Genomic DNA, 20,472 nt, shown 5'->3' on the forward strand with positions numbered 1-20,472 from the left:
GTTGGCGAGCCCCGCCGTGTGTGCCGAGACCCCGCGGGCCCGGCGGCAGCAGGGCGTCAGCTGGTGGGTGACACCGTGGGTGGCCTCGGCACTTTTCACAGCCTGCCGTTCAAACAGTTAAAAACGTGCAGGTCTTGCAGTAAGGTCTTCAGAGCCGAATGCTGCGGTTTTTCAGTGTCGATACTGCTTCACTGAACTTCATTGTTACGCGGTAAACAGTGCTGATTTACCCACTTTCCTTCATTTTATTTCTGGAGTAGGCTTACTTTGCATTTTGGAATTCATTGATTTTTTTTTTAGTCAGTGCTCCTTTCTTCCCTTTCTGTTCCTTGATCTAACTTTGCATTTTGCCCTCGTGTTTAAGTGTTTGAGCAGCACGCCGGCAGTTTGAATCGCCGTCAGCATCTCTCTCCATCGGGCTGAAGCTCTGGGAAGCCAAGGGGAAGCTCACCAGCCGGAGGTTCATTCGTTTTGTTACGTTATCCGTGTGTACTGATGTTAGTGGTGTCCACACGCAGATCCGGTTGTGTGATCAAAGGCTGAGCTGATGGTATGGTTTCCACCCTAGCTTTGTAGTCTCTAAATAATACATCGAGGCTTTCTTTTCCAGGATGTTTGTGCTCTGCTTGTCCAGGCCTGTCAGCTGGTTCACCTTGATCAGGAACATCTTGTCAACAAAGTTTGTCAACTTATCCATCACTTACTTAACAGATATCAGGTATGGAAAGTTTTGCCTTGTCCCTCCTTTCCCTGTGTGCTGGATCCCTGGTCCCTAGTAAGCCAGGGAGGTCTTCGGTCTTTTTATGGGCTTATGGATCTGACCTTCATACAATTTTCTTGGATTTTAACTGTATTGCTTATTTATTCTTAGCTGAGGCTCTGATCTGTGGCTCTAGCATGGCTGAGGGGTTCCTTATGTAAAACCAGCTCTCTTCTCTCTGGAAGCAATACACCATTGGAAATACTCTTGCTTATAGAACATTTGTGTTGATTTACCCAGTTCTTAAGTGTCAGCTGATTCTGTGATTATGTGTAATTTTAACACCCAAGTCTGTAACCAATATATCTGGGTATCTTGACTCCAGCAGTACACGACGATATTCTCTTGACCACTGTCCTTTTCTGTTACGGCAGGTGATGGTTGATGAACAGAACTTGAATTTTCTTCTTGCCTATTGCATCTCTGCTCTTAAGCAGTGCAGTTCTTGGACACATGTTGAAATTCTGCAAGCCTTAGCTGCTTTTGTATACAACAATGGGCCTAAATGTCAGAAGGTGAGTTTGCATGCTAAGAGAAAATAACCTTAAAAGTATCTGTGCCCCTGTGCTGTTTCTACTTTCTTTTTTCCCCTTCTCAAAAGAAAGAATAAAAAAGTATCATGTTATCAAATTGCCACACTTTTAATGTTAAGAATAGTCCCATTGATTGATATTTGTAGACAAGCTCTATTCCTGGTGTGGTAGGGGTGTATACTAATAATCAGGAGATAGCAAGGTTTTTCTCATGCCGAAGACCTCTCTGCCTGCAGGCAGCAGCTGTAGGCACCACCTATGACCTGCCTGGAGCCAGAGACGGGCTGTTAAAGCAGGGCAGCAGCCTGCAGCCTAACCACTCTGCTATGCCTGTCTGTCAGGCAGGGGGGACGCGGGGAGCTTCAGACTGCACGTTACTCGGCAGGCTCCATTGAGGATGCTGAACCTTACCCTGTAAGCAGACCAGGTCTTCCGTGTGCGGTGGCCTCAAAGCCGTGTCAAACCGCAGGCTATCGGGTATCGCTCCCGAGGCTCGTGTGATGCTCCTGATAGCTGCAGTGTGACTGGGAGTGTTCGATATGGTGAATTCCCCTGCTGTCACCAGCTCTTGGCAGCCTGCGGAGCAGCTTCAGCTGTTGGGCTGAAGCGCGGGGTGGTGATGCTCGCGGTTTTGGAGCTGCCAGCTTGCGTGGGTGTGCAGCCTGTGTAGCTGCAGCAGTTTGGTACAGCAGTTGTTACTAGCTTAGCGTTGTGTCTGGGAAGAAAGCATAAACTGGGACTCAGTCTGAACTGTGCTCCCTTTTTTTTCATACAAAATAAGAGAAGTCTGGAAATTAACGTTTTCATGTCATTTTTGATAAACATAATCTATGGAATCAGAAATTGCAGCTGGCGGATTCTCTTTTGTAGCATAAATATGTTTAGCTACCGAACAGGGGAACCAGGAGGCTGGGGGAAGAACACAGACCCCTAATGACTTCTGATGGTTTGTTTTAGTATCTCCCAGATTTGCTGGGCAAGAACGGGCTCTTGGTGCAGTTCAGTGACTCTGCTCAGCCGGACATGGAACTCAGGAGGGCAGCAGTACGCAGCATGGCAAACCTGTGCCTCAGGTGCGTACCAGCCTCTGCAGGTGGTGGAGTGGATGCTTTGGAAGACGTACATCCGACAGCACGGGCAGCTGGTCTGCTCCGTTTGTGCTAGGAACAGCAAATGCAGGGGTCAATAAGCTGTATATGCATGAATTTGAAACCTCAGACCTTAGAGCTCCAACATATTTGATCATCTGTGGCTAAAACCACAAACTCTGTCTTCCAGAAATAACCCTATGGAGATTAGTTTAGGGACAAAAGGAAAAAGTGTTGTGCTGTCTGGTCCCAGCAGTTATTCTTTGGGTTAATTTTGCGTAAGAAACGTTCAGCTACAGGTTTTTATAGCGATTATTAATTAATATTTTGCAATTTATCCATTTTTCCATTCCACGTGTAAATACGCTGATGCCACAGCAACATCAAATCTTTATTAGCTGCTTTATGGGAAGGATTTTTACTAACCAGACTCTGTGAGCAAGCAAGCAATTAATAAAAGCAACAGATATTTGGACTTACTGTAAAGATTTGTTTGGTTAATAGTAGTCTGGAACAGATGGCTTTAAAAACACCCCAACCAGCCAACCAAAAAAAGCCCAACAAACCACACAAGTTTGGAATTTCATCACTGACAGATGAAGACTAAAGAACTAATTAACGTAAATAAATGCAACATCTGGCAGTTTGGGGGATGATGATTTTCTGTGTGGAGAGTTGGGATTGTTAACAAACCTGGAGAGAAGGGCAGCGAGGGTCTTGGCAATGTGTAGCAATACACGGTGGCAGGAATGGGGGTGACAGACTCTTCTCAGCGGTGCCCAGGGAAAGGACAAGAGGCAGTGGGCACAAACTGAAATACAGGACATTCTGATCAAACATAAGAGGGGGAAAAAAAACCAAAATAAGGATTATCAAATCCTGGAACCACTTGCCCAGAGAGGCCATGGAGTTTCTGTCTTTGGAGATATTCAGAACTTGACTGGATGCAGTCCTGGGCAACCTGCTCTGGTTGACCCTGCTTCAAGCAAGGGGGTTGCTCTAGATGATCCTCAGAGGTCCCTTTCGACCTCTGCTGTTCTCTGATTCTAATTGCAAGAAAATCACTTGCAGTATTAGAGTTTTCCTGTGATTATTATCAAAGATGCATTGATGGCTAGAAGTAATTAAATGGGTTGGAACCAGGTGCTTAGGAATCCGTTACAAAAGGATTTGTTTAATGACTCTAAACCCACTGCAGCGGTGGCCAGCTCTTACTAAATGGTACTCAAGGTGAGTAAGACTAAGTGATGCGGTTGCCCTCTTCTTCGTGCAGTAAGATGAGTGGATATTAAAATGTTTCAGCACGTTAAGGCTGACCAGACTTCATGGAAACTAGAGAAATGGCAAAGGTCATTCTAGGTCCTTCTCAATGCCAAATTTTGCCTCAAAAGCATTTTTAGGCATGACATCTTGTTAAGTTGTGCTTGGGGAGTCATCGGAATTGCGCAGGTGGCTGCGGAAGCGTAGCAGGTGTCAGGCACTCTCTGATTGCACTCACTCTTTGTGCAGAAGATTGCCTTTTGGTCTCTGTAGTGGTAGAGTTGATCCCTTTCAAAGAGCCATACATCCTTGTGGAGCTGCGTCCTTCAGTCTGGCAGAGGGCTCGGATCTGAGTTTGTGTAACGTCATAAAGCTGTGGGACAGGCTGTAAACCAACCATTTGTCTCCTGCTTTTAGTGTGCCTGGACAGCCGTACTTGGATGAGTCCTACAGAAGCATCTGTTTTCAAACTTTTCTAACTGTTCTGCAGTCTTCAAAAACCTCTGACGTAGATGACATCACTGTTTGCATGGTAAGTGTAAGTCTGCTTGTCTAGAATACTCTAATTAGGATATTGTGGAATAGTGGGATGTGGAGTATATGAAATTTGGCATACTGTCAACTGACTTTTTGCTTAAGTAGTGTAATTTTTTTAAATTAACATAAGTAGCTATGTTGAGCAAAACCGTAATTGCTTAGAAGGTCACCTGAAAGATGTGAACCTTCAGTGTTTTGGGAAGGAAGAGTAAGTATTTCTGTGGTTTGTTTTTCAGTTACTGCGAAATGCACTGAAAGGTATCCAATCGCTTCTAAATGGTGGGAAGATGAAACTAATGCAAACTGACCAAATTGGATCTCTTCTTGCAGTGTTAAAGGTAAATACCTAACTCCACCTGGAGAAAGAGGCAGGTGCTGGAAGGTGTGTGTTCTAGATGCTTGTTAAGCAGGAAACAGTAGGAGAGGACAGGAAGAGGGAGCAGAGAAGCCTGAGCGTGGGGGGAAATGTAGTGTGAGTTACATAGAAAAAGACACTGCGTTCTCGCAGCATCTTACCGGCACTTTCCACAGAAGAATGTGAGAGAGAGATGGGTGCATATTTTTCTGACCTACTTAAAATCCTTCTAGAGACAGCTGAATTTTAGATGTTGCATAGCTGATACATAGGACAGGGAGAGGCAAGACCTAGGGGAAAGATCACAAGCACAACCGAAAATTGGCTGACACCTGAGTGAATACACAGCAAATCTTCCTGCATCAAAAAGGAAAAGTATGCTAACATTTCTGTTACTCCTCTAGAAATGTATGTTCCACGGCCTGCCAGGGCTGAGCATAGAGATGCCGGCAGTGTTGTACCCGGCTCCGTTACCTCAGTATGACAAAAGGCTGCCCGTCAAACAGGAACAGTTGGACCCAGCCCCCTGTAAGCAGACAGCGGTAAGCTGGGATTACACCGATTCTGCTGCCTGCTCGTTGCGTGCACGGCTGTTGCGGTTGGATGTTACAAGGGATTGATTGTAAATCTCTCCACCAAGTAAAACTGCTTTGTGAATGCAGATGATGAGAACAAACGGCTCTGCAGAGATTTGGTTTTCCTGAGTTAAGTTGTGTCCGTCCGTTATTCATCTCCAGCCAAGAATTCTTGGCCTGCAGACACGGGATTGGTGCATGAAACCTAGCCAAAGCATTTTTAAAGTTAACGTTTTCTCTGCTAATGCTCGCACAATTGTTTGAGTCTTCCTTGCGGAAGTCAGGCTCATCTGGAGACATCTAGACTCATCTAGAGCTCATCTTCCCCCTCCCCATCTGTACTGTGTAATTAATCTGTACTGTACTTACTACAGGTTACTTTTTAACCCTGTAAACATTTTGGATTAACCATTATCTGAAAGACACTAGAGAAAATAAAGTTGTATAGTCCTGTTGTCTTGTTTCTTTTTAGGTGTTAAATATCTACTGTAAATCGAAAAGAACTACAGTAGTATTTACTGTTCCTCTTCCTTAATCGCTTTTGTGTGAAATGTCACTTTCAACTAAAAGTTGTGTTATAAATCGTTTTGCTTTACTGATGAATAGGCCAAAGCTTAACATTTGAGGGTATTCAGATATAAACCGCCTCCTTACACTAAGGTATTGCTACACCGATGCTACTGCTGCTACTGATAAGCAGAGTTTGCGAGCTGCCATAGACTAAAGAAGTGGCTGTTTCTGTGGGTGCAGTACTGTGCGTACATATAATCACACCCATGAGTGGTACTGTTGCATCAGAAGAAGGCTAAATAGCTGTGATAACTCTTGGCTAAACTAAATCTCATCTAAAAACCTGTTCAGAAACGTGTACAATTTGATGTTGCTGTACTGTGCCGAGGGCATGATTTATTATATTAAACCCTGCTTTTATTCTGGATTAGCAATTGGTTTTGTTTTCAGATGAGGCCTTTTTCCCTTAGTAAAAGATTTACAGCTATAAAATATTTGCACACCTTTCTAGATATTATTTCAAAAGATTTTTAAAAAAATCCATTTTTCATCTTAAAACAGAACCGAAGAAAAAAGTCCAAAGGGAAACAAAAGAAGGGAGATTCTGGGGAAGAAGGAAGAGAAGATTTGGGTGATGCAGGAAATGAATCAGTCCTTGGATCAGACATGCTGAAATTACACTTGGAGGATGTGCGGAACAGTCCTTGTTCGGATCCTCGGACTCATGCAGCAGATGCTGCATACGTGCCTGCTGGAAAGGATCACTTGTCTTCACATTGTACTAGTTGGAAAAGAGTCAGCAGCAGTGAGTCGGAATATTCTGATGCTGAAGGTGGAATACAGAGCAAAATGAGGTGAGTGTTGTTCATGTAAACATAAAGCATGGTAGCAGAGTGTGCTGTTGTTGTTCATAACGATTTAAACTCATGTTAAATACCTTTTGTTCCCATAGATCGGGCAGTAGTTTTACATGTCTGCAGACTCCTACGCTTCCATGGAATCCTAGCACTTTGTTCTTAATCAAAACCGTTCAGGAAATCACTTTTCCTTTTGACTTATATGATGATACAAGAAAATTGGAAGGCAGTAATTTGTGTTGGTTCTAAAATGTGTCTTCTCAGAGCTAGCCACTAATATAAGTGAAAGAGGTTAAGTCCATTACTTTTCACAGCTGCTATTTCATTAATCTTTCTGTTTGTTTTTAAGATCTTATCAAGCCACCGTTCGTCAGGGGGCTTTAGCCTGTTTCCTCTCCGTTATAAGATCAATAGAAAAAAGAGTTCTTTATGGCTACTGGTCAGCATTTGTTCCTGATGCACCTGGTATCGGCAGCCCCAAGTCAGTGTCTTTGATAACTATTGCTTTAAAGGACCCTTCTCCAAAGGTGAGGCAGTTCTGAGTAGAAAAAGCATTGTATTTTTCCCCTATTAATCTGAAGTTGTCTTCTCTGGCCTTCAGTAAGTACTTCAACTACTGTAGCTGTGTTGCTTGGTCACTGTACCACAAGAAATAGAAGAGGATGCGTTGGTTAAGTAAACAAAGGATTGGCTCTAAACTTAGGAGAAAGGATAGTTGGAGTCGAGTTTTCTCTTGCTGGAGCAAGACTTTCCTAAATCTTAAAATTCCCCATCAGCTCAAAGAGGGTGTTAATGAAAGTGTCTAACAGAAATGTTTTATCGTTCCAGACCCGTGCCTGTGCCCTTCAAGTTCTCTCAGCCATCCTGGAGGGTTCTAAGCAGTTTCTTTCTGTTGCTGAAGATGCTAATGATAACAAGAGAGCTTTTACTCCCTTCTCTGTAACCATTGCTTCTAGCATCGGGGAGCTGCACCGCTGCCTGCTGCTGGCCCTGGTGGCAGAGTCCTCTTCGCGAACACTGACACAAATCATCAAGGTAACTGTACTGTATAAATGTTTCAAAGATGTAAAACTATAAATGTTTCTTTTTTTCTTGAAGAAAGATTGCACAGAAACTATCGTAGCTGTTGAGGACTAAGGTTGTGGTGGGAAATAGACTATTTTTTCACGAGGCTTCATTGACTGAGTCTTCCTACAGAGTCCCAGGGTTTCTTTTCCCTTCAGCACAATTCTGTTCTTCCTGCATTTCTTTCAGGTAGTTTTTTTTGAGCTGAATGAACCTATGAAATGATTCTGAAGTCTCACATTGACTTTAAAACTGGAATCCAAATTGGCAAAAAAATCTTTCCATGGGCTATTGAAATTTCTTGGTCTTTATGCCAGGTCACAGTAGTTAAATACTTGTTCTTAGGAGCCAAGTTTGTAACGAGTTTTCAAACAGGAGATAATTGGGGCATTTGTTTTCAGGTGCCTTCAACTAATTAGCTGTCTAAATGACCTAAATTGCAAATGTAAACCCAAAACTGCTGGAGTCCAGGCTGACATGGTAACCATTACTCCATGTGTGTTTCAGTGCCTTGCCAATTTGGTGTCAAATGCGCCATACAGCCGTTTAAAACCTGGCTTGCTGACGAGAGTTTGGAACCAGATAAAGCCCTACATTTCTCATAAAGGTCTGTTTGGCTGGAACCTCTTTGTGTATGTTATATCTTAATTCAGCACTGGGTAATACAAGAGAGTTGTGTATCTCCTCCCATCCCATGCTTTATAAATACCTAAATGTATGTATTGCTGCCAAATTATATATTACGGTCTGTCTTGTCTGAAAACTGCTGGAGGGGGATGCTGGCGTGTCAGCGAGATGCTAACGGACTGCTTTTTCTTCCCCTGCCCTGTTTTTCTTGCAGATGTCAACGTTCGAGTTTCTAGTCTCACGTTATTAGGGGCTATAGTATCTGTCCAAGCACCTTTACCAGAGGTGCAGTTACTTTTGCAACAGCCCAGTTCTTCAGGGCTAAATAACAGCGGTAGCGCAACCCCTCACTGCTTTAGTTCTGAGCAGTGGAGAAGAGCTCCCCTCTCAGAAGGGGAGCCTCCAGATAATCCAGCAGGATGTAGATCTTCAGAACCGTGCTGGCTTCTCCGGCTCTGCGTTTCCATCATCATCCTGCCCAGAAAGGATTCCTGTTCTGACAGCAGTGCTAACTTTCCATCGTTGTCCAGCGTTTATGAGCCGTGTCCCCTGCGGCTGGAGTCCTTACAGGTGTGGATGAACAGCTGGCTTGTGAAACCAACAGCTTGGTACGAGAGCAAATTACCTGGTGTCAGCCAAGCCTCGGCCCTGGGCTGCCTTTGCTCCTAGTGCTTTCAGTGAGATTTAGGCTAAAGCATTTGCTGGTGCAGCATGTCTGAGCTGCCGTGGCTGAAATACTGCTAGCTTTGTGGTTCCGTGCCCGTGGCCACAGCATAACTGTCCCACAGTAAACCTCCTGCAGACAGTTCACCTGCCAGTGATTTTTGTTAGCTTCATTACTTTTAAATACTCTTTGGTCGTGTGTGCTGGCATCTAGTGAAGGCTGTGAGTCTTCCTATGCAAACTCCTCCCTACAGAATCTAAATTCAAGTTTTGCTAGAAAACAAGGGGAAGAACCTTGCCATCAAAGAACAGTCTGCAAGGAACTAGAGAATCATAGAACGATTTGGGCTGCAAGGGGCCTTAAAGACCATCTAGTTCCAACTCCCTTGCCATGGACAAAGACACCCTCCACTACACCAGGTTGCTCTAAGCCTCACCCAGCCTGGCCTTGAATCATCCACCCTGGCCTTGAAGTGGAGTGCTGCTGGTATGACTAAAGCAATATCTGTGAACATTGAGACTAGGCCTTGTTTTTCTTCATGTAACCACAGAAAACAGTAAGATTTTGTAATCTGCATCCTGAGGATCTTACTTACAAATCTTACTCTTTTTATGGAATGATGGACTATTTGTTAAATCCAGCTTTACAGCACACAGCAGCAGTATTACAGGAGATGCAGCGTGTGTTGCTCTTACAGGCACTCTTGCTTAGTTTTTTTAGCTACAGGAGACCTTGCAGTAAATAATTCATTGTTGCTACCTGATGCTTTTGTGGCCTTTTTTTTAAAGAAGATGATAGGATAGAGGGAGGGTTTTAATTAGCTCTAGTATTCTAGAAGCTGTGCTGCAATGTGTATCTGTTACATCAGAGTATAGTACGTGGTCCAGTGTTGATTAGACCATTAAGATCCTCACTGTATTTGGGGTATTTTGGTGTAATAGAAGGAAGAAACACTGAATGGAATTTCTTTTGTTTGTGTTTAGGTGCTGGCTCTTCTTGTAAAAGGTTATTTCTCTATGGCTCAGAGCTATTTCCTAGAACTTGGAGAAGTGGCTTGCAGATGCATGGAAGAAATGGATCCATCCGTTCAGCTTCATGGAGCCAAAGTAAGAGCATGAGGAAACATCAGCATTGTTGCCATCCAAACAAGTCAGTCTTATCTATTAGTGTGCTTTGCAAATACAGACGAGTAGCAGTGACTGCTCGGAGCATCTGTGTGTGTGTGATGTAGCTCATCGTAGACCTGGTGCCTGCTGTAGCACTTCAGGAAACGCAGTACCCTGACATTTTGAGAAATGCATCTTCTGCTTCCAATCTTGAATTCTTAGCAGAATTTTGTGCTCTGCTGAGTCACCGGAAAGCTTGGGAAATGATATTACCAGCGCCCTTTTCTGATTTAGCATCAGCTGTTGCAGGAAGCGTAGTCTGTCACCCAAAGACAGACTCAGGATTTCCCCTTTGCGCAGCAATTTGTTATGCTGTTCTAGCTGGAGACTTTTCGTATGAAAGGCTTGTTCTCTAATTTCTTCACTAGTGGGGACAATATATAGTCCAAACCAATACCGATTCTTTTATTTTTGTTCCCTGGGTAAGTAAGCATAGTCTTAGGTAAAGGTTCTTCTGTGGTTTCATGGCACCTGAGTCATCCCTGATAAAGACCTGGTTGTTTTTTGTTCCCCTGCAGCTCCTGGAGGAGCTGGGCACAGGTGTACTGCAGCAGTACAAACCCGATTCGGCCGTTACCCCTGATCAGAGAGTACCGGTCGGCATGGTAAGTGCACGGGCTCCCTCTGAGACTCCACTGCGCTTCCTTTCTTGAACTCTGCGATGTTGTTCGCGTGGATACAGAGAAATCAACTGCAGGAAAACAGAAAGGGACTTGCTACCCTGTGGATTTATAGGTGCTATGTGCAATTTCTGTAGACTTCCTGCATTATTTTGGTATCTGATTTTGTCTGTGGTGGTGGTTTTGGTTTTTTTTCTTTTCCATGATGTTAACAATGCCTCTCTGCCTTTCCTCATCCCTCTTCTTCCTGCCTGCTCTAAATCAGAAAGCTGGTAGAGCAGAGCAGAATGAGCATGTGCCATTACTGGTGCATAAAACCTAGACATACACATTTAGAGTTTTGGTGAAGCTGGTTACCACTGATGCTGCAAGACAGGAAACGTGTCCAGTTGCACTGGGTTCCTGTTACTTAATATGAAAGTAAATTGTCAGGCAAATAAAAATACCCAGCTGGGTGGATTCAAGAATGGGATCCTAATTCTACCTAATGCAATCTAATCTGGGTGTATGTGGCCTTGAATCATAGAACGGCAGAATCACAGAACGGTTTGGGCTGGAAGGGACCTTAAAGACCCTCTAGTTCCAACCCCCTGCCATGGGCAGGGACACCTTCCACTAGACCAGGTTGCTCCAAGCCTCATCCAGCCTGGCCTTGGACCCTTCCAGGGATGGGGCATCCACAGCTTCTCTGGGCAACCTGTCCCAGTGCCTCCCCACCCTCTCCGTGAAGAACTTCTTCCGCATATCTAATCTAAACCTCCCCACTTTCAGTTTAAACCCATTATCCCTTGTCCTGTCACTACAGGCCCTTGCAAAAAGGCCCCCCCCAGCTTCCTTGTAGCCCCTTCACATACTGGAAGCCTGCAATAAGGTCTCCCCGGACCTTCTCCCCGGAGAAGGAAACAAAGAGAACCCAGTGCATAAGTACTTGATCTCAGTACTAAATTTCTTTAAAATGTTTCTGAATGCTAAGTGTTTTAGCAAGCAGTTGTGATCACTTTCACGTGTGTTTCTGCTACCTGCTGTAAGTACGTCTTAAAGATGATCATAGCAAAAGACAATCTGTTAGAGAACTTAGGCTGAGTTTAACGAGGCAAACCTGGCTGCTTCTTCTCTAGGTTGTAACTTTTTGGACGATGATGTTAAATGGCCCTTTACCTGGCATTCTTCAGAACTCTCCACATGCAACACTTCAGACAAGCGCCTGTGATGCCCTGTCCTCTGTCTTGCCAGAAGCTTTCAGCAGTTTGCAGGTAAGAGAGCACTCTGTTAAGCATGACGTTTTTACCTGTTGAGGCTTTGTTCCTGTCTACCAGGTGACAGTAGTGTAAAGCCTTTTGAAACTTAAAAGGATAGGATAGAGGAATCTTCCAGGTGTTTCTTTGTACATTCTGAACGAGCTGTGACTGTTGAAGACTGGAAAAGGCAACGTTGGGAGCAATTGGTCTGTCAAAACAATTGAAGTGTGGGTCACGGAAGCTGTTTGGCCCTGCCGTGAACCCTCAGCACAGGAGATGATGCACAGGAGATGGAGGGCCAGAATTTCATTGCATGAGGGTTGTTATTTTGCTGGTTAAGTGTTTGAAGAGACAGCTGAGCCACGGACTGATGTTGCTCACCAATTTGTGCGTGTGTCGGTGTTTTTTGGCTGGCTTTTTAAACGCTGAACAGCGGTGAGTGCCCTGGCAGAAGCAAACAAATGTGTTGGCTTTACTCTCCTTCTGCAATGTGAAATATGCTTTGGAACATGAAAGCCTTGGCAGTGTATCGCCACTGCATTGTGCAGCTTCTTTTATGTCACTGTGCCCTTCTTGCTGGTGAGTACTCTGCCAGATCTCATTTGCCCAAGAAATGCTAGTACAGCAGTATCTCTGGAATTCTCCATCTGGTTTCTCCAAGTACAGCATGTACTTCATCACCCTGTACTTTGATCCCATATGCTCTTGTCCCTGTGGCTGTGTGGGGTCAAGTCAGTGCCCACTCTGACCCTTTGTTCTGATGAAACAAAGATCTTTGTCACGGGTTGGTAAGCTGACAATCTGTCCAGGATGAACTTAATCTGCCTGGCTCTCCTTGGTAATGGAGGGGAAAGAGAAAAAGACCGATCCAGGCTGGTTGGGCCATGCCTTCTGCGTTTGGATGATAGTTAATATTTTGGTTTCCTTTGTGGTCTTATCTGACAGTAGCAAGATCATGTTTGCTGGAAGCATTCCCATTTCCTGTGTGGCATCCTGAAATGCCAGTCAATTTACTTTAAAGAGTACACGCTGAATGGTGTTCCATAGATTCCACATTAGGGTCTTTCAGAGTATTTGTCGGTTGCCTGTGGGACAGAGATCTCTTCAGTGTCTCTCTATTGCCATGACTGCTCATCCTTGCAGAATGACCAGCAGATACTGTGCGTCACTCTGCTCCTTGGCCTGAACCACAGTGAGAACCCGCTGGTAAAAGCTGCTGCTGTACGTGCGCTTGGAGTCTACATCCTCTTCTCTTGCCTTCGGCAGGTCAGAACTGGCCCACTTTTCTTATATTGAGCCATTTTGGAATGGGTTTGACAAACCATGAGATGTAGGACGTGAGTTCTTTTGGCATTAATTGGCCTTCCTCCTTGCTTTTGGTCTGCAAGTGCATTTATAGCTTCTCTTTACTCTTGTGTGGTGCACGGAAGCAGTGTCGTTTGAGCAGTGCAGTGCCTCCTAAGGGAGAGCAAAGGGAAGGGAGGTCAGGATCTTCCCCGAGCTCTCAGGGACGGACGTGGGCAAGGCTAGGCTGACACACAAAGGAGCTGAAGAGATGAGGTAGAGCTGGGAAGGAGCTGCACAGCACTCTGTAGACTTTTAAGTTTTTAAGGGGAAGGCTTCAGTTTTGCTTAAAACTAAGAAGTAAAACTTATTTAGAGAAAAATGCTGTTTTGTGTCCACAAAAAATAATTGATCTTAGCTCGGCTGAGCTGGAAGACTTTGTAGTTTTTGCAATGTGGCCTTAAATGGGTGTTTGTAATAAAAAACTTAGGCAGTAGCTGACATTGAGATTTGAGTCAAAAATATTTTGAAAGAAAATCCTTTACCATAGGCAAGGGAATGAAAATGAAATTTAATGTGCCATTGAAGAGATTAGACAAGCAGCTCAACGGGGAGTCTGGAGAAGCAGTTACTTTCTGAAGAGTGGGATTTGATGAGTAGGAGATTGGCAAGTCAGGTTATTGTGTTAAAATCCAAAGTAACTAAAGCACCAATGAAACGAAATAATACATTGAAACCTTTGAGCAACAGGTACCCAAGAGAGTGGTGAACTTGGTCAGCATGCAGGTTTGGACTGTTAATTAAAGATCAAACGAAGCTGTACAGAAAGCACCATAAACAGGTTAGAAGTTATCACCTGAAAAAAATAGAGCTGGTCTCTGTGCAGGTATCATTTTCAGTGTATGTTATTTAAGGAAATCACCTGGGTTTTTACAGCTTTAACTTTGTAGCAGTTTTTCCTTTCCTAGGATGTGATGTTTGTGGCAGACACAGCAAACGCTATTCTGAATTCCCTCCATGACAAATCTCCGAATGTCCGTGCCAAAGCAGCTTGGTCGCTGGGCAATCTCACGGACACGCTGATCATCAACATGTACGTAAGCACGGCTTGCCCAGCGGAGCCCCTCCTGCCCATATTCCCGTCGCGTCACACAGAGGGTTCTGATCTGCCTGGTTTCAAAAAAGCCAAACTTTGGCTCGCATGCCTTACCCTCTCTTCAGCCTACCAGTGTATGACACTGTGTTATGAGGATCCCATATCCACCTGGGATACTCATACCCTAACCCTAACTCTACTAAACTGCTTTGGTTTAGGTCTTTCCGATCCTTAGTTCTGAAGTGTCTTTCAAGTTTACTTCTAGGTTTTCTATTTCTTGCATGTTGCTTTGCAGAACTGTGTGTTCCCTCATTCCTTTACTTCAACATAACGCAGAAGGAAGATTAATAAATATTTAACACTTCCTCAAATCCAAGAGTGAGGGAAGTCTAACCTACTGTTACATTTTTAACAGGAGAAATAGTTATCATATATTCCTGCTAAAGAATTGCCTCTGAGCAATTCACTGCCCTCTGTTTTTGATTAGACTTCATGCCTTGCTAACCGGCTTTCTTGCATTGATAGTTTGGTTTTAAATTAATAAACATAGTGGTCACATGTAGTAAGGTCTGCCTTACATATTAGCCTTCTAAAGAGTGAAGGTTGTCCTTTATAAAGGATTGTATCACATCTTTGGGAATGGATTGTCTGAGCCGGCCTTTCAGTGTGATTCTTCACTAGGGAAACGATGGGACAAAGTTTTCAAGAGGAATTTTCCGATCTCCTACTGTTAAAAATGTTACGGTCTGCAACTGAAGCATCCAGGGACAGAGACAAGGTATGGCCGGGGGAAGGAGGGTGGCATAGCTATAGTGCAGCTAACGCTTGCATTTTTATTTTACAAAGGGGAAAATGGGGGTGTTGCCCCAACAGATGGGGAGCTGCAGCTCAGCATCCTCCTGAGGGCTGGTGTTGAGAGGTTTCCCATGTTGTTTGACCTGTGGGGCATTTGATTGGGCTTTTCCACAGTGCAGGGGGGTGATTTTAATTTTTTTTTCAGGGTGACCTCTTGCAGAGAATCCTCTTTCAGGTGACATTTAGGAGGTTACCATCTGATAAGATACTGGTCCGATTCCCAATGGGCTCCTCATTGGCTCTACACATGATTCTGTAGCAGGCTTGACAAAAGCTTTGCCTGTAAGCTGAAAGCCAGAATGTGGGTTTTGTGTACGTGTGTTCCAGGTAAAGAGTAACGCAGTGCGGGCCCTTGGGAATGTGCTTCACTTCCTTCAGCTCCACCACGTAGCAAATCCCATGCTTAGGGAAGCCATCGAGGAATCCCTTCAGGTCCTTATTTCCGCTGTGCAGAGCGAGGCCCCGATGAAGGTGCGCTGGAATGCTTGTTACGCGCTGGGGAATGTATTTAAGAACCCTGCCTTGCCGCTCGGTGAGTCACTTGTCCCACTGGCTTTGGATTTGCACAGCAGGTTGTGGTTTTGATAAGAAGGTCTCTATTACAAATGGGTTGAGGGGGAAAGGGGGAGAAAGCAAACCGAGCTGAACCTTGCTGTCATAGCTTTCCCAGAACTCTTGCCAGGGAAGGAGGCTCGGATCCTGCGTGTGCTAATACAGGTGTAACTGTGCTGTGTTCACTTGGATCTTAAGAGCGTGAGGATGGGATTAGAGCTGGGAATAGATGCAGTAGGTCACTATTCCTCTTGCAAAACTTCAGAGGATTAATTGTTTTTTAACTGATTTTTCATTTTATAACCCCTGATTCTCTAATTTGAACCAGAACAAATACAGTAAATATAAGCTCATTAAATATTTGAGATACATTTACAGTTTTATATATTTTGACTGATTGAAAAGGGGATTTTAGTTTGGTGGTTTTGTGGGGGTTTTTTGTAGGAGAGGCTCCTTGGACCACGCAAGCATATAGTGCACTTTCCTCAGTAGTGAAGTCCTGCAAGAATTTTAAAGTCCGAATCAAATCAGCCATGGCCCTCTCCATCCCTAGCAAGAGGGAATGCTACGGCTGCACTGAGCAGTTCTGCCAAATCTGGAGTGCCTTGGTGGTAGCCTTGCAGAAGAGTGAAGACACGGAGGACTTTCTGGAATTCAAGTACAGTGCCAGCCTCAGGATGCAGATCTGCCAGGCTCTGCTTCACTTGTTGAGTCTGGCAAAGAGCACAGACCTGCCAGTCATTTGGGAAACTGTAGCAGAGAACGGGGGGGGCATCAAGTCCTGCATCCTGCAATATCTGAAATCTGGAGCTGAAGAAAACAAAGTGGGAACGCACACAGACTTGTGCGAGAGGGAGAGAGCATTAAAAAGAGCTATCGAGCATCTCGGTGGGATAGAGAAACAGCTGGAGGGCAAAGCTAGGGTAAGAGTGTCCACTTATCTGGAAGAGGTCTTGGCAAACCATGCCAATGATGCTGAGTTAACACAGGCTTAGGAAGAAACGCTGGTTTCCGTGATCAATAACTTCCACTTCTGACTGGGCAGAGAGCAGAAACACGGGGCATCCAGAAGAAAAGCTTCCTGCAGCTGGTATTGAACAATTTTATTTCAAACATATTAAAATATTCATTATGTCTGATGAAAAGATCTGAAGAACTTGTTTTTTACTTTTTCTGTGTCAAGAGCAACCTGGTTGCAACCTGGTTCTGGCTTTGAGCAACCTGGTCTAGTGGAAGGTGTCCCTGCCCATGGCAGGGGGTTGGAACTAGATGATCTTTAAGGTCCCTTCCAGCCCAAACCATTCTGTGATTCTAAGAGTTCACTAAGGTTGTCCTCACTTGGTTTTTGTTTGTGCCTTTAACTCATACAGTGTTTCCCCTTGGAAAACAAATGCCTTTTCCTTCTTTGTGTGTTTTCTAAAACTAACCTCTTCTCTCAGCTTATCTAAAATAATTTTGTTACTCTTGTTGCTGTATTCAAAATCGTGTTTGTAAAGGAGGGGTCTGGAAGAATTTTGTTTTTCTGAGTACTTCAACTGTTGTCACTCTTGTGTTCCTGCAATAAACCCAAATATGCCAATATTTGAATAATAGTGTAGAGCAAACAGACTCTGCCTTTCCGTCTACGTTCCTGGTGTGTTACACCTGGCCTGCATCTCCCTGCTGCCTTCAGCCATCCTGTCTTCCAGAACCTCACACCTCCTTGTTTCCAGGTGGATCGTACCGTGCTGCCTATGCCAGAAACTTCAAACTAGGTCCTCCGAGGCTGGAATTTTGATTCTCCAAGCAGTGCTACAGCTGGGGCTGTCGTGTCGAGTGATGTTCTAAACCACACGCGGGCTTGTTTCTATTCCTGAAGTTCTGTGCCCTTCCCATTCCTTCCCGATGATGGGACTTTGTTTGCTGTGGGCTTACCCTGCTGATAGCTCTGATGTTGCTGGGGACACATCGATGCCTCCAGGAATGAGCTGGGCTCTGGGGCACTTCAGGAGTGAAGTGCCTGCTGTCCTAACCTCGGGGTGGGTGTTTGAACAGAGCTCAGTGCGAGCCCTGGCTGTCATAAAAGCTTTTTGGGCTACGAGAGTTGTCTGCTTTGTTTTCCATCCTTGCCGCGGGTTTCAGTGGGCCTCGAGCAGCGCGAGTATCGGAAGGCCCTTCAGCGTAATGGAGTGGTTTCTGCTGGATGTGTGGGGCCAGTTCCCTGCCAAGAGTGACGTCTGCTCCAAGAGCCGGCGGCAGGAGCGGCTCTGCTCACATCTGCTGTACGCTCAGCCTTGCCCGAGTGCTTGGAAGGGCAGAGCAGCTGCCTGGGACAGCAGCACTGCTGAGCAGGGCAGGGGCCCCATCCTGCCTCAGGAGCACTCCTGGCTGTGCTTCAAATTACAAATTTGCACTTCAGCTGATGCTTGCTCCTTTTCTTCCTCTCTGGCTGCTACAATCGCACCCATTTGAGTGTCCACCATAGGAATCAAACCTGTGTTTTGCTGTTGTGTTTGGGCTCGAAATCTCTGCAGTTACTATGAAAACATGCCTGTGCCTGGATTTCTTGCCAATGTTTGCCAGCAGCCCTAGGGCCACCTGTGGACTGTCCCAGCTGAAACACCAGCCGCTGTGGGACTTGGTGTCCAACGTGTGGCCGGGCAGCAGATGCCAAGCGTAGTGCTGCCGTATGTGTCCCGGCTGCCCACACCCGACGTCAGTACTGGGAGGAGGACGTGCGCTGAACGGAGACATCACTGATGATTCAAGAATCACGTTGCTTTGGAAAGAGTTTTACCTTGGTGCCCAGGCTCATCTGAGCGATGGAGCATCTCTGCCCGTGGAGCACCACAGCAAAGATGAGGCTGCAAGCCTCAGTTCCCATGTCCCAGCAAAGGTGCACCCTACAGCCACGCCAGAAATGACCAGCTTGCTCCCAGAGCTGAGAAACCCACCTCCGTGGGTATTCCACGTGCCCCAGGAAGCGGACAGAAGCTGCTGGGATTCTCAGGAGTGTGTAGCCGATGCCTCTGGTCTTCATGACAAACTTCTGTGAGGTCTCAGCTGGCTCCTGAAACACCAAAGGGCTTTTGAGGAAAGGTGGAGTTGTGCTCTGAGCAGCGCTGAGGATTTGACGGAGGCAAACAGAAGTGAGCATCCCCGCTGAGCGTGGTGGCAGCCTGCCCACGATGTGTATGAAGTTTTCTGAATAACCACGTCCAGTACTTCAAACCGTACTGGGGAACCTGCAACTTTTCTCATACAGAAAGATAAGAATATCTTATCTTGGGAGCGAAAGTAGTTTGTAGGTAGCCTTGGCATAAGCAGTTTTCTCCATGCGAGCTATCCGTTTAACGAAGAGCCCAGCTCGTTACCAGATGCTACAGCAGAAGGGGTTCAGCACATCCTGATCTGCTGAGCATGTTCCTCAGCATCTGGCTCCTATCGTGACCCGTCAAGAATGCAGCTGCCCGTCTGAGCACCAGGTACAATTAAGTTCATCTGTAAAGGAGCCGACTCACGGGCTGGGTTTTGTTGGTTGGGCATGCACGCTTTCTTCTGTAGCTGTTTCCCCTGGGATGCTCACAGATCCAAGCCTCCCTGGCATCCACTCAACCCATCACCATGTTACACAGTAAGTACTGAAAGGCTACTTTGGGTAGAGAGTCTGGATTTTGTGGTCTCACCCCACACACTCATTACAAACCTGGCTGTGAAGAGGACATGAGATGGGTCCTACAATGATGCCAGCTTTTTGTTTTCTCATAGGAAGATCCTTCCCCAGGCTCTGGACACCCCTTGCTGACCTTCTGGGGAAGAAACAGTGTGTGCAGAGGGGAGAGCGGACAGAGGAGCTGGTTTTCTCTCTGTCTGGTGGAACTCCATCCAGCATCTTCGGAAGATGAGGCAAACATGTCACCCCGCTGCCTGTCAGGGCCAACAGTGCAGGGTCAGCCCTGCTCAGCAGCTGCATCACCTCTCCCGCAGCACACGGCATTGCTGGGGAGACACGGGGGGTGGAGGGGGCACCTACAGAGATTCAGTGCTAATTTCTGTGGGCAACAACTAAAAAGCTGCTAGGTGGGGACTGGGGTCAGCCATGGGGCTCAGCTGTGCCCAGCCCCACAGGCGACTTCTGCTGCTGGTGGTTGCACCTGGGTGCAGTCCTGAGGGAGATGGAATGGGCTCTCCTGCCTGATACCAAAGTCAGTGACCTTTTTTTGTGTCCCTTTAGTGTCAGATGCTAATTTTGGGTGCCTGGCAGAGCAGGGTGGGCCCTCTGCCACCTGCTCACTGCCAGCGAGACCGGCGACGCACGAGGTGCTCAGGGCTGGTGAAAGGCAGCACCTTCCCCACCCCGGCCAAGGTTTTATTGTCCTGCCTCTTTATTGTGGTGTTTACAAGCCAGGCGCTTTATAGGTTTTCCTATGAATAGTTTCAAGGAGAAGGTAATTACCTTATCACATGCAGGATGATTTATAGCCAAGGTGGCAAGGGACATTGAAGCTCCACATCGGCTCCGTTTGAAAGACAATCTGCCTGTTCTTCCATGCGGGGTCACTGGGTGGGTGAAAACAAAAGGCCTGCCCGGTCCCAGCTCCAGGACTTCTCCTGTGGCCAAGCCCCGGAGGGAACGTTCCCCGGGCCGTGCCAGCACTCGTGCCCACCTGCAGGCCCCTGGGTTTCCCTGGGGCTGCCCACCGTGGTGGGCCCTGCCCCGTGCAACACGGTGAGTGCAAACCTCAGGTTGTAAAGCCCTTTGTGTTCCGCTGCGGGGCCTGGCCTGTTGACCGTGCAGCCTGACCGTGCAGCCTGACCGCGCAGCGTGACCGCGCAGCGTGACCACGCAGA

General features: G+C 46.0%; 1 protein-coding gene across 1 annotated transcript; it reads left to right on the forward strand.

Moving 5' to 3' along the window:
* Window positions 1-613: 613 nt before the first annotated feature.
* Window positions 614-16,637, forward strand: HEATR6 (HEAT repeat containing 6). The gene is made up of 19 exons (XM_010153252.1): window positions 614-718; window positions 1,135-1,275; window positions 2,251-2,366; window positions 4,059-4,173; window positions 4,415-4,516; window positions 4,938-5,075; window positions 6,180-6,472; window positions 6,825-7,002; window positions 7,304-7,510; window positions 8,048-8,147; window positions 8,382-8,737; window positions 9,815-9,937; window positions 10,516-10,602; window positions 11,736-11,870; window positions 12,999-13,121; window positions 14,108-14,232; window positions 14,917-15,013; window positions 15,418-15,622; window positions 16,087-16,637. The coding sequence occupies exons 2-19, from the start codon at window positions 1,138-1,140 to the stop codon at window positions 16,635-16,637; spliced, it is 3,189 nt and encodes a 1,062-aa protein (XP_010151554.1). The 5' UTR covers window positions 614-718; window positions 1,135-1,137.
* Window positions 16,638-20,472: the final 3,835 nt, after the last annotated feature.

This window comes from Eurypyga helias, unplaced genomic scaffold, assembly GCF_000690775.1.
Source record: "Eurypyga helias isolate BGI_N326 unplaced genomic scaffold, ASM69077v1 scaffold30806, whole genome shotgun sequence".
Lineage (NCBI taxonomy): Eukaryota > Metazoa > Chordata > Aves > Eurypygiformes > Eurypygidae > Eurypyga > Eurypyga helias.